Consider the following 14,362-nt stretch of genomic DNA (forward strand, 5'->3'; position numbering starts at 1 on the left):
CATCTCGGGTGGACGTAAAAGATCCTGTGGCACTATTTTGAAGATTAGCAGGGGAGTTTCCCCCCACCCCCACCCCGCAGTGTCCCGGGTCAATATCTGTCCTTCAACCAACATTGTGTTCAAAGAAAAAGACCTTGATTGTTATCACGAAGTTGTTTGTGGGATCTTGCTGTGCGCAAAGTGGCTGCCATGTTTCCTGCACGAGAGCAGCGGCTGATTAGCTAACCCCTAAACCCGCTGCCTGTTATTGGGATGACCACCACAAGAGGGACTGGCACCTGTATTCAAGCTCCTGGTCCTTCCTTTCCCCCCCCAACCCCCCCATCCCCTCACAATACAGCTCAGTCGGCCAGTGTCGAATTGGGCTGGAGTGCCTGGGACGATCCCAGTTACTACCCCTCGTTTGTGGTAGGCAGGCCGATCTCATCAAATCATAGAAACAGTATAGGGCAGAAGGCCAGAGGAGCGACCCTCCAGTTAGCCCCAGTCTCCCCCTTTTCCCGTTGTCCTGCAATTTTAATTCCCAAGTATTTATCCAGTTCCCTACTGTTGAATCTGTTTGACGGTGTATCCCCGATCCTAACCGCTGGCTTGCGTTTTTATTTTCAAAGAAAATCCTCCTTCGTTTCACAACTGGTGATGTGAGGAACGAGCGGTTAGGGCCGGGAATGCAAACTGATGGAAGGGCAGCCTCGCATTCCTACAAAAGCAAAAACACAGCGGGTGCTGGAAATCTGAAACGACAACAGAAAGTGCCGGAAAAGCTCAGCTGGTCTGGCAGCACCTGCGGAGAGAGGAAGAGAGTTAACGTTTCGAGTCTGGACGGCGCCCTGAACTCGCAAGCGTTAAACTCTCGCTTCTCTCCCCACAGACGCTGCCAGACCTGCTGAGTTTTTCCAGCATTTTCTGTCGTTGTTTCCGCCCTGTATTCCTGTTGTACCTCGCGGGGACCCTCGGCCGGTCCCAAAGCGCTCTACGGCCGAGGAAGCACTTCGGAAGCGAGGGCGTAGTTTGCAATGTAGGAAACGTTGGGAGTCGGGTTGCTGCAGTGTCATTGGTTAGGGAGGAGACAGCAGAGTGCATTCCTAACCCCGATCGCTTCCAGGTAGCAGTGTTTGCGTGCCTGCATTTGGGGCGTGGGTGGAATCCTCTGCGACACCTCCCACAGTTGAACATTCCATACCTAGGCTGACAGACCAAGTTTGGGGCGCTTGACTGAGGTGCTGGAGGACACCCGTACCCCAGCAAGAGTTGGCACCCCAAAAGTGAGCACGAGCAACGTCCATTTATATAGCACCTTGATGTTGTAAAACGTCCCAAGGCTCTCGGACACCGAGCCACGTACGGAGATATCAGGGCAGGTGGCCAGAAACTCGGTCAAAGAGGTCAGGTTTAAGGAGCGTCTTAAAGGAGGAAAGGGAGCTGGGGGAGGGGATTCCAGAGCTGAAGGCCCGGCCGCCGATGGTGGAGCGATTTGAAATCGGGGATACACGACGAGAGGCCGGAGCTGGAGGAGCGCCAGAGACGCCGGAGCAGGTTACAGAGGAAAAAGGGTGGGTTGAGGCGATGGAGGAATTTTGAAAGCAGGGTGAGAATTTTAAAACCGAGATGTGGTCGGACTGGGAGCCAGCGCAGGTCAGCGAGGACAAGGGTGATAGGTGAACAGGAGGAATCTGGTGGTTAAAGAGAGGTTGAATTTGGGGTGCTTCCAAGGAGCCGGAGAAACAATGGGGAGCTCATTGTACTGTGTACAATACCCCATTGCACACATTGCATCATCATTCTCAATAAGACAATTATTGCTGTCAGGAGCAACTGGCAAAGGAGCCAAATTTATTTCCTCCTTTCTTTCTTCCTTCCTTCCTTCCCCACCACCCCCCCCTCTCTTCGAGAAGGACGATTTTGATACAGAACTCATGGTGACGCTGGCCTCCTGCCTTGTCGAACTGTTCAAGGGGCACTTCAGGGGCGAGGTCCTGCCAGAGGAGATCACTGAGGAGTAAGTGACGACTTGAGCAACTGTGTTTTTCTCCTATGTTATCGTACCCGCCCCTCTTGATTGAGTGGAAGTTGCCAGACACCAGAGCCTGTTATTGAGTGGGTGGGAAGAGAGAGACTGGGAAAGAGGCGGAAACCATGAGCATAATAAATTGGATTTACTCCACAACCAGCACAGGTACAGAACCAGCTGACCAGCCTTCTAGCAGCATTCACCTCTCACGGCTGACATCACACTTCTTGACACGCTGTGCCAGTATTTCAAGGCTGGAGTTCAGACCCAGGACCTCCAAACATGACACATTTCTGGACTTACTTGCAATATTCAATAGCTGAGCAGATGACTTAAAGAGAGGTCTTTAAGACTTCCTCAGCACTGACCCTCCGACAGTGCGGTGCTCCCTCAACACTGACCCTCCGACAGTGCGGTGCTCCCTCAGCACTGACCCTCCGACAGCACGCTGCTCCCTCAGCACTGACCCTCCGACAGCGCGGCGCTCCCTCAGTACTGACCCTCCGACAGTGCGGCGCTCCCTCAGTACTGACCTTCCGACAGTGCGGCACTCCCTCAGCGCTGACCCTCTGACAGTGCGGCGCTCCCTCGGCGCTGACCCTCCGACAGTGCAGCGCTCCCTCAATACTGACCCTCCAACAGTGCGGTGCTCCCACAGTACTGACCCTCCAACAGTGCGGCACTCCCTTAGCGCTGACCCTCCGACAGTGCGGCGCTCCCTCAGTACTGACCCTCCGACAGTGCTGCGCTCCCTCAGTACTGACCCTCCGACAGTGCGGCACTCCCTCAGCGCTGACCCTCCGACAGTGCGGCACTCCCTCAGTACTGACCCTCCGACAGTGCGGTGCTCCCTCAGTACTGACCCTCTGACAGTCCAGGTGGCGCTGCTGGAGGAGGATTGGGAGGCTTCGCTTTGTCAAATTAGCCAGAGGAGACAGCTTTCTTCACTCTGGACCTGACTATTCCAGTGCTGGTTCCCACTTTACACCCTCCGTAAACTTAAATTCATGCAAAGCTCGGGTGCCCATAACCTAACTCTCAGCAATCTCCCAAACTCTCCCAGTCTAGCAATGCTCCAACTTTAAATTCCTCCCCGCACTGTTCAATTCGCTACATAGCCTCGCCCTTCCCTATCTCTGTCACCTCCTCCAGCCCCTACACCCCTCCCTATCTCTGTAACCTCCTCCAGCCCCTACACCCCTCCCTATCTCTGTAACCTCCTCCAGCCCCTACACCCCTCCCTATCTCTGTAACCTCCTCCAGCCCCTACACCCCTCCCTATCTCTGTAACCTCCTCCAGACCCTACACCCCTCCCTATCTCTGTAACCTCCTCCAGCCCCCTACACCCCTCCCTATCTCTGTAACCCCCTCCAGACTCTACACCCCTCCCTATCTCTGTAACTTCCTCCAGACTCTACACCCCTCCCTATCTCTGTAACCTCCTCCAGCCCCTACACCCCTCCCTATCTCTGTTACCTCCTCCAGCCCCTACACCCCTCCCTATCTCTCTAACTCCTCCAGCCCCTACACCCCTCCCTATCTCTGTAACCTCCTCCAGCCCCTACACCCCTCCCTATCTCTGTAACCTCCTCCAGACCCTACACCCCTCCCTATCTCTGTAACCCCCTCCAGACCCTACACCCCTCCCTATCTCTGTAACCCCCTCCAGACCCTACACCCCTCCCTATCTCTGTAACCTCCTCCAGCCCCTACACCCCTCCCTATCTCTGTTACCTCCTCCAGCCCCTACACCCCTCCCTATCTCTCTAACCTCCTCCAGCCCCTACACCCCTCCCTATCTCTGTAACCTCCTCTGGCCCCACAACCCTCTGAGATTGCTGCGCTCCTCCCAATTCTGGTTGCTTGCTCATAGTGCTCCCTCCGCCCTCGCGCGCGCTCCCTCCGCCCTCGCGTGTGCTCCCTCCGCCCTCGCGTGCGCTCCCTCCGCCCTCGCGCACGCTCCCTCCGCCCTCGCGTGCGCTCCCTCCGCCCTCGCGAGCGCGCTCCCTCCGCCCTCGCGAGCGCGCTCCCTCCGCCCTCGCGCAGCGCTCCCACCGCCCTCGCGCGCGCTCCCTCCGCCCTCACTCCCTCTGCTGCCCCACTTCGAGATGCTCATTAAGACTGACCTCTTTTACTGAAGTCTTGGCCAGCTGTCCCTAACATCTCCTTATGTGACTCAGGGTCAAATTCTGTCTGATTTACATTCCTGTTCAGAACCTTTTAATGATTCCCAGTGTTCAGGGGAACGGTTGTTTACCGTGTGACATGTTTTTTCAGATCTCTGGAGGAGTCGGTGGGCAAACCGCTTTATGTTACATTCAGGTAGGTTTCAGCGGTGAGTGATATCTACAACTCAGTTGGATGTAATGCATGTAAGTAACTGATCAGAAGGAGCCCAAGCCCCAGCTTCAATTCACATTGCTCTGCGCTGCAGAATCACAAAACCCTCACTCACCCCTGCAGAGGCTGCAGTGTTCCCCCCTCTGGGGTTGGGATGTTTTCTGGGATCTTCCCGCTAGCTTTAGTCCAGACATGGAGTTGTCAGGTGTGACTTACCCTCACAACCTGCTTTTTGGCCCACCCGTGAACAAGTACGTTCGGAGTGTAAACAAGGACCATAAAACTGGAACCCAGAATCTCCTACCTTTGGGGTAGGAGAGGGGGGTGGAAAGAGACCAGGAATAAACTGGAGCCTCTTTTTAAAAATCATTCTGGTGGTACATACATAGGAATAATGAGCAGGAATAGGCCATTCGGCCCCTCGAGCCTGTTCCGCCGTTTGATAAGATCGTGGCTGACCTGGCTGTGACCTCAACTCTGCTTTCCTGTCTGCCCTCCTATGCCCTTGGACTCCCGGTTCAATCAAGAATCTGTCTAACACAGCCCCTTAAATATATTCAAGGACCCATCCTCCACCGCGCTCTGGGGAAGAGAACGCCACAAGACTAACGCCACACCTGAGAGTAGAAATTTCTCTTCCACCCGACATTGTGTAAGCTGCCATGTATGAATTTTTATTGATATTCGATGAGTAAAATCGTTTAGCGACTAGGCGCTGCATTGACGCGGTGGCCCGCTGACTGATTATCGCCTTTGCGTGCCGGTCATTTCCCGCCCTCTGAGTGGTCCGACTGACCCTTGACCCCACCTGGCCCTGCCCAAAAGCCGAAATCTGGCACAGACTCGGTCCCGACGTCACCAGCTTTGAGACCTATATGTCCTCAAGCAAGGAGACCCAAAACTGTAAACAGTATCCCAGATGTGGCCTCGGCAACATCCTACACAACTGCAGTAAAACGTCCCTGCTTTTATATTCCATTCCCCTCCCAATAAATGGCACCGTTCCATTTGCCGTCCTAAGCACTTGCTGTGCCTGCATGCTAACTTTTTGTGATTCGTGTGACAGGACACCCAAATCCTGCTGTGCTGCAGAGTCCTGCCACCTCTCTCTCTCTCCGTTTAAATAACATGCTGCTTTTCTATTCTCCCGACCAAAGTGGACAAGTTTACATTTTCCTACATTGTACTGCCGACTGCCAATCTTTTGCCCACTTGGTTAACCTATCTATATCCTTTTGCAGACTCCCTACGTCCTCTTGGCAGATTACTCTCCTTCCTATCTCTGTGTCATCAGCAAATTTAGCCACGACATATTCGTTCCCTCGTCCAAGTCATTGATATAGATTGTAAATAATTCAGGCCCCAGCACTGACCCCTGTGGCACTCCGCACATTACATCTTGCCAACCTGAAAACGACCCATTTAACTCTACTCTGTTTCCTGTTAGCTATCTATCCTCTATCCGTGCCAATATGTTACCCCCTACACCATTTGCTCTTATCTTGTTTAGTAACCTTTGACGTGGTACCTTGTCAAATTCCTTTTGGAAATGTAAATACACCACATCTACAGGTTCCCCTTTATCCACCTTGCTTATTACTTCCTCAAAAATCTCTAATAAATTAGTTAAACACCACTTCCCTTTCATAAACCCATGTTGACTCTGATCAAATTATGATTTTGAAATATCCAGCTATGAAGTTCCCTATGATGGACGTTAGACCAACTGGGCTGTAGTTTCCTGTTTTCTGTCTCCCTCCTTTCTTGAACAGAGGAGTCACATTCACTATTTTCCAATCTTAATGGGACCTCTCTGGAGTTTAGGGAGTTTTGGACAATTGCAACCATTGCGTCTACTATCTCTGTAGCCACTTCTATTCTGACCCCTGTTATGAAGCCTGTCAGGTCCTGGGGATCTGGACGTCACTGACGAGACCGGCAATGATTGCCCCTCTCTTGTTTACCGCGTGAAAAGGCTGGTGGTGAGCCACCTCTTCGACCACTGCAGCCTGCGTGGTGCAGGTACGCCCACAGAGCTGGGAGGGAGGCAGCGTTAGGATTGTGACCCAGCCACGATGCCGAAACGGCCCATTATAGTTCCACGTCCAGGATAGTGTGTCACACAGCGGTCGGCGGTGTTCCCAACCATCTGCTGGCCTTCTCCTTCCAGACAGCAGTGGCCACGGCTTTGGGAGGTGGTGTTCGCTGTGAGATGTCACGAGAGCGAAGCTGAAAATTATTCTGTATGTTCCTATTTAGGAATTTGTGTCAAATGCAGGAAGATAACAGCAGCTTCTCGTTGCTGCTGGAGCTGTTATCTGAATTATACCAGAAGCAGCCCAAGATTGGCTATCACCTTCTCTACTATCTGCGAGCCAGGTAGGAGGTCTTATCAGCTGCTGTCTCTCTCTCTCTCTCTGTGTGTGTTGTGCTTGATAACTTCTATATAAATGAAAACTCCTGGAGGGGGTGCACAGTCACAAGATCAGATACTCATTTCAAGGCTTTTTTCCTGTGAATGCGGATGAGTAGTTCAGGACTGGGTATAGTCAGACACTGATCTGATTCTCTGTCCTGTCTCCATCAAACACTCCCAGGACAGGTACAGCACGGGGTTAGATACAGAGTAAAGCTCCCTCTACACCGTCCCCATCAAACACTCCCAGGACAGGTACACCACGGGGTTAGATACAGAGTAAAGCTCCCTCTACACTGTCCCCATCAAACACTCCCAGGGCAGGTACAGCACGGGGTTAGATACAGAGTAAAGCTCCCTCTACACTGTCCCCATCAAACACCCCCAGGACAGGTACAGCACGGGGTTAGATACAGAGTAAAGCTCCCTCTACACTGTCCCCATCAAACACTCCCAGGACAGGTACAGCACAGGGTTAGATACAGAGTAAAGCTCCCTCTACACTGTCCCCATCAAACACTCCCAGGGCAGGTACAGCACGGGGTTAGATACAGAGTAAAGCTCCCTCGACACCGTCCCCATCAAACACTCCCAGGACAGGTACAGCACGGGGTTAGATACAGAGTAAAGCTCCCTCTACACCGTCCCCATCAAACACTCCCAGGACAGGTACAGCACGGGGTTAGATACAGAGTAAAGCTCCCTCTACACCGTCCCCATCAAACACTCCCAGGACAGGTACAGCACGGGGTTAGATACAGAGTAAAGCTCCCTCGACACTGTCCCCATCAAACACTCCCAGGACAGGTACAGCATGGGGTTAGATACAGAGTAAAGCTCCCTCTACACTGTCCCCATCAAACACTCCCAGGACAGGTACAGCACGGGGTTAGATACAGAGTAAAGCTCCCTCGACACTGTCCCCATCAAACACCCCCAGGACAGGTACAGCACGAGGTTAGATACAGAGTAAAACTCCCTCTACACTGTCCCCATCAAACACTCCCAGGACAGATACAGCACGGGGTTAGATACAGAGTAAAGCTCCCTCTACACTGTCCCCATCAAACACTCCCAGGACAGGTACAGCACAGGGTTAGATACAGGGTAAAGCTCCCTCTACACTGTCCCCATCAAACACTCCCAGGGCAGGTACAGCATGGGGTTAGATACAGAGTAAAGCTCCCTCTACAGTATCCCCATCAAACACTCCCAGGACAGGTACAGCATGGGGTTAGATACAGAGTAAAGCTCCCTCGACACTGCCCCCATCAAACACTCCCAGGACAGGTACAGCACGGGGTTAGATACAGAGTAAAGCTCCCTCTACACCGTCCCCATCAAACACTCCCAGGACAGGTACAGCACGGGGTTAGATACAGAGTAAAGCTCCCTCGACACTGTGCCACCGATGCACCTTAACACCAAACTCAAAAACCTACCCCATATCGCTCCAGAGTAACATTTGTACTCAGCTGCCAGACATGCGGATGTAGCCGCACTGGGGGCAATTATGTGCAGTGGGTTCAGGCCCACAATGGAATGGATTGAAACCCATTTCAGCAAATGGATCCTTTCTCCCCCCGCCCCCCGACGAGCCTTCTAGTCCCAGAGAGAGTGAGCGGATTGTGATAACTCCCTCGCCCACTGTCCATTCCCCTTATTGCTGTGCTTGTTTCTTCCAGTAAAGCAGCAGCGGGGAAAATGAGACTGTATGAGTCCTTCGCCCAAGCCACCCAGCTCGGTGATCTCCACACCTGTCTAATGATGGATATGAAAGCTTGTCAGGAGGATGACATCCGACTGCTCTGCTACCTCACGCCAACTATCTACACATCGGTAAGGTCGCCCGCCCCTGCGGACAGAGTATGGGATGAGTCTTTGCTTGTATTCTGTGCTTCAGTGGGTGTAACCCTCCCTCCTGAGTCAAAGTGCCTGTGGGCTCAAGTGCCCACTTTACAGACTGAAGCACAAAATCCAGGCTGACAGTCTCAGGGTCAGTGCTGAGGGAGCGCCGCACTGTTGGAGGGTCAGTGCTGAGGGAGTGCCGCACTGTTGGAGGGTCAGTACTGAGGGAGCGCCGCACTGTCGGAGGGTCAGTACTGAGGGAGCGCCGCACTGTCGGAGGGTCAGTAATGAGGGAGTGCCGCACTGTCGGAGGGTCAGTACTGAGGGAGCGCCGCACTGTCGGAGGGTCAGTACTGAGGGAGCGCCGCACTGTCGGAGGGTCAGTGCTGAGGGTGCGCCGCACTGTCGGAGGGTCAGTACTGAGGGAGCGCTGCACTGTCGGAGGGTCAGTACTGAGGGAGTGCCGCACTGTCAGAGGGTCAGAATTGAGGGAGTGCCGCACTGTCGGAGGGTCAGTGCTGAGGGAGCGCCGCACTGTCGGAGGGTCAATATTGAGGGAGTGCCGCACTGTCGGAAGGTCAGTATTGAGGGAGTGCCGCACTGTCGGAGGGTCAGTACTGAGGGAGCGCAGCACTGTCGGAGGGTCAGTATTGAGGGAGTGCCGCACTGTCGGAAGGTCAGTATTGAGGGAGTGCCGCACTGTCGGAGGGTCAAAACTGAGGGTGCGTCGCACTGTCAGAGGGTCAGAATTGAGGGTGCGTCGCACTGTCGGAGGGTCAGTACTGAGGGTGCGTTGCACTGTCGGACGGTCAGTACTGAGGGTGCGTCGCACTGTCGGAGGGTCAGTTCTGAGGGAGTGCCGCACTGTCGGAGGGTCAGTACTGAGGGTGCGTCGTACTGTCGGAGGGTCAGTACTGAGGCTGCGTCGCACTGTCGGACGGTCAGTACTGAGGGTGCGTCGCACTGTCGGAGGGTCAGTACTGAGGGTGCGCTGCATTTTGATGGTCCTGTCTGTTCTCAAATGCACGGCAAAGATTCCAAAGTCACGACTGGAAGAATAGTAGGGGAGGGTCCTCCCCATTGCCCTGGGCCTAAGGTTATCCCTTAACCAACATCATTTAAAAAAAAAAATGATTTGGCCAGTGATCACGCTGTTGTTTGTGGAATATTCCTGTGCTTCGACCTGACAACAATGACTGTGCCTTCAAAACAAAACATTCCCCCAGCTCCTTCAGGAGAGAGAGAGAGAAGCCGACGGAAATGAAATGCTTGGCAAAGAGCAGGATCGTTGACTGTGGCGAACGAGGTCAATCCCGTCTGCTGTACCCTCTGCAGCGCAGTCCCCTCACTCACCTCCCCTCCTCCCACACCCTGCTCCATGTGAGCGCACTCCGGGTGTGATCCAGGTGCCGACCAGGCGCAGGGCTCCCAGCCGAAGCCAGTTGCCCTGGGCCCCTGGCTGGGATTGGCTAACTGGGTAGGGAGAAGGCATGAAGAGCCCTGGGGGGAGGCGATGTCCTCGTGGTCATAGGAGGGAAATCAGCCTTCCTTACCCTGGTCTGGCGTACACGTGACTCCAGACCCACAGCCATGGGGTCAACTCCTAACTGCTCCCCCCCTGAGATGGTCCGAGCGAGTCCCTTGGTTGAAGGGAGATGTGGTTCTCTGATAATCCCCAGCCGAGGTGGATCTGGTTTCCAGGAGAGACTGAAAAAGGAGCCTCTTGATTCAGCAGGGTCGCTCTCCCTACCGGTTGTCACAGCAACAACCCTTTTTCAAGAAGTGGTATTGAGATGAGAGGAGCGAGGTGGGGCTGGGTGAGAGAATGAGTTTGCCTGCCGCGGTTTGGCAAGGGGGTGTACAGTGAGTAACCCTCTGCCTGACTCTCACAACGATGAGGCGGGGATGGACTGTGCACAACTGTGGCCTGAGGGCTTGTGCTGAGCCCACCAGCTGTCTGCTGGAGTCTGCTTCCCATTGCCCCTCTCTTGGTGAGGGGGCTGACTCTCGCTGGGGCTTCAGTAACCGCAGCTCTGCCCGACCCCTACCAGCCTGCCCTTCACACACAAAGCAGCTCCAAGCAGTCTGCGTGCAGGGGCATCACTGCCCAGCCTGGTCCTGCGCTCACCCATTGTCCACACGCACGTACCCCAACACGCACCTCCTGTGCATGCGCATACACACACGCACCCCCACATATACACACACACACCTCCACATACACACACACACACCCCCACATACACACACACACACCCCCACATACACACACACACCCCCCCACATACACACACACACACACCCACATACACACACACCCCCACATACACACACCCCCCTACATACACACACACCCCACATACACACACACCCGCACATACACTCACACACCCACATACACGCACACCCCCACATACACACACACCCCCACATACACACACACCTCCACATACACACACACACACCCCCACATACACACACACACACCCCCACATACACACACACACCCCCCCACATACACACACACACACACCCACATACACACACACCCCCACATACACACACCCCCCTACATACACACACACCCCCACATACACACACACCCCCACATACACACACACCCCCACATACACTCACACACCCCCACATACACTCACACACCCCCACATACACACACACACACCCCCACATACACACACACCCCCACATACACACACCCCCCTACATACACACACACACACACCCCCACATACACACACACACCCCCACATACACACACACACCCCCACATACACACACCCCCACATACACACACACCCCCAAATACACACACACACCCCCACATACACACACACCCCCACATACACTCACACACCCCCACATACACACACACACACACACCCACATACACACACCCCCCTACATACACACACCCCCCTACATACACACACACCCCCACATACACACACACCCCCACATACACACACACCCCCACATACACACTCACACACCCCCACATACACACACACACACCCCCACATACACACACACCCCCACATACACACACCCCCCTACATACACACACACCCCCACATACGCACACACCCCCACATACACACACACACACACCCCCACATACACACACACACACACCCCCACATACACACACACACACCCCCACATACACACACCCCCCCACATACACGCACCCCCCCACATACACGCACCCCCCCACATACACGCACCCCCCCACATACACGCACACCCCCACATACACACACACCCCCACATACACACACACACACCCACATACACACACCCCCCTACATACACACACACCCCCACATACACACACCCCCCTACATACACACACACCCCCACATACGCACACACCCCCACATACACTCACACACCCCCACATACACACACACACACCCCCACATACACACACACCCCCACATACACGCACCCCCCCACATACACGCACCCCCCCACATACACACACACCCCCACATACACACACACCCCCACATACACACACACACACCCACATACACACACACACCCACATACACACACACACACCCACATACACACATACACACCCACATACACACACACACCCCCACATACACACACACCCCCACATACACACACACCCCCACATACACACACACCCCCACATACACACACACCCCCACATACACACACACCCCCACATACACACACACCCCCACACATACACACACCCCCACACATACACACACCCCCACATACACACACACCCCCACACATACACACACACACCCACACATACACACACACACCCACATACACACACACCCCCCCACATACACACACACCCACGTACACACACACACCCCCACATACACACACACACCCACATATACACACACCCCCACATACACACACACCCCCACATACACACACACCCCCACATACACACACCCCCCCACATACACACACACACCCCCACATACACACCCACCCCCACATACACACACACACACCCACATACACACACACACACACCCACATACACACACACACCCACATACACACACACACACCCACATACACACACACACCCACATACACACACACACCCACATACACACACACACCCACATACACACACACCCCCACATACACACACACACCCCCACATACACACACACCCCCACACATACACACACCCCCACATACACACACACCCCCACACACACACACACCCCCACACATACACACACCCCCACACATACACACACCCCCACACATACACACACACCCCCACATACACACACACACCCCCACATACACACACACACCCCCACATACACACACACCCCCACATACACACACACACCCCCACATACACACACACCCCCACATCAACACACACACCCCCACATCCACACACACCCACACATACACACACACCCCCCCACATACACACACACCCCCACATACACACACACCCCCACATACACACACACCCACACATACACACACACCCCCACATACACACACACCCCCACATACACACACACCCCCACATACACACACACACCCCCACATACACACACACACCCCCACATACACACACACACCCACACATACACACACACCCCCACATACACACACACCCACACATACACACACACCCCCCACATACACACACTCCCGCATACGCACGCACTCACCCCCACCCACTCCCCCCCCTCGTGTGCGCGCACATATCCCCGCGCTCTAGCCCACACCGCACACATACACACACAAGGTGAGGACAGAGCTGAATTAACCGCTATCCCTCTCTTTTCCCTCCCGCCGCCAATCCTCTCCCTTCTGTCCTGGGTTAGTATGGACCTGTGTGTCTCGCAGGGCAGGCCGCGTACAGGAGGGGAGCTGATTCTACTCTCTCAAATGTCACTGTGCGTCAAATCCTCTCTCCTCCGTGGGCCAGCGTTCGAAGCCAGCAGCCATCGACTCGCCGTTTCTGCCTAATCCCTCGCAATGCTGAGGGAGCCCTGCTTTGTCAGATGCTCCAACTTTCCGATGAGAGGAAGACAGACTTGCCTGTGTGTTATGCCTGTCCCGACGCTGGACAGCTGCTGAAGCGCTTGTGACACATCGTTTCTGTGGTCAAGTAGGAAAGAGGTTAAACCGGGTGATAAAAAAATGAACAGAGTGAAACAGAAGATTCCACGGCACTATTGGAAGCGGAGCAGGTGGCCTGGTCCATGTTTTTACCCTTCACTTTGCCAGTATCGCTAATGCTGATTATTAGCTTGTGTATCTCAGTATGAGAGTTTACTGCGTGCAAATTGGCTTCCTTTTTTTGCTGCAGTAACCATGACTACACCTCCATGTAGTTAACTGCAAGCCTTATCTTCCCTTCCACGTAACTCAGCAGTAGAATAATAACTCGAGCATTTATTTTAATTGCGGTTCTCCCGTGGGTGCAGCACTAGGTGCATCAGCCTAGACTTGGCACTCAAGCCCCTGGCGTCTGAAGCCACGGGATTGTGACTGTGAGGTGACGGAGTGCGACGCACTGAGTCAGCGCTGACAGGCGGACCACCGGAGGTAGCAGAAGAGGCCCACAGGGCGCTGTCCCTTCCGAAGGACAGCTCTCCCAACAAGTACCTGCCCTGTTCTGTGACGTGAACCCTCCCCGCATCCACCCCACCGCCCCCCCCGCCCGCCCGCCCCGCCCACAAAGCCT

At 54.3% G+C, this 14,362-nt stretch overlaps 1 protein-coding gene across 1 annotated transcript in view; it reads left to right on the plus strand.

Moving 5' to 3' along the window:
- Positions 1-14,362, plus strand: part of ints3 (integrator complex subunit 3) — a 97,075-nt gene that overhangs the window by 46,152 nt on the left and 36,561 nt on the right. The window contains exons 11-14 of the mRNA XM_078534115.1: positions 1,896-1,999; positions 4,290-4,334; positions 6,612-6,731; positions 8,454-8,607. Of these exons, the coding sequence (XP_078390241.1) occupies positions 1,896-1,999; positions 4,290-4,334; positions 6,612-6,731; positions 8,454-8,607 (423 nt within the window). The remainder of the gene's footprint in view (positions 1-1,895; positions 2,000-4,289; positions 4,335-6,611; positions 6,732-8,453; positions 8,608-14,362) is intronic.

This window comes from Cetorhinus maximus, chromosome 36 (assembly GCF_964194155.1).
Source record: "Cetorhinus maximus chromosome 36, sCetMax3.hap1.1, whole genome shotgun sequence".
NCBI lineage: Eukaryota > Metazoa > Chordata > Chondrichthyes > Lamniformes > Cetorhinidae > Cetorhinus > Cetorhinus maximus.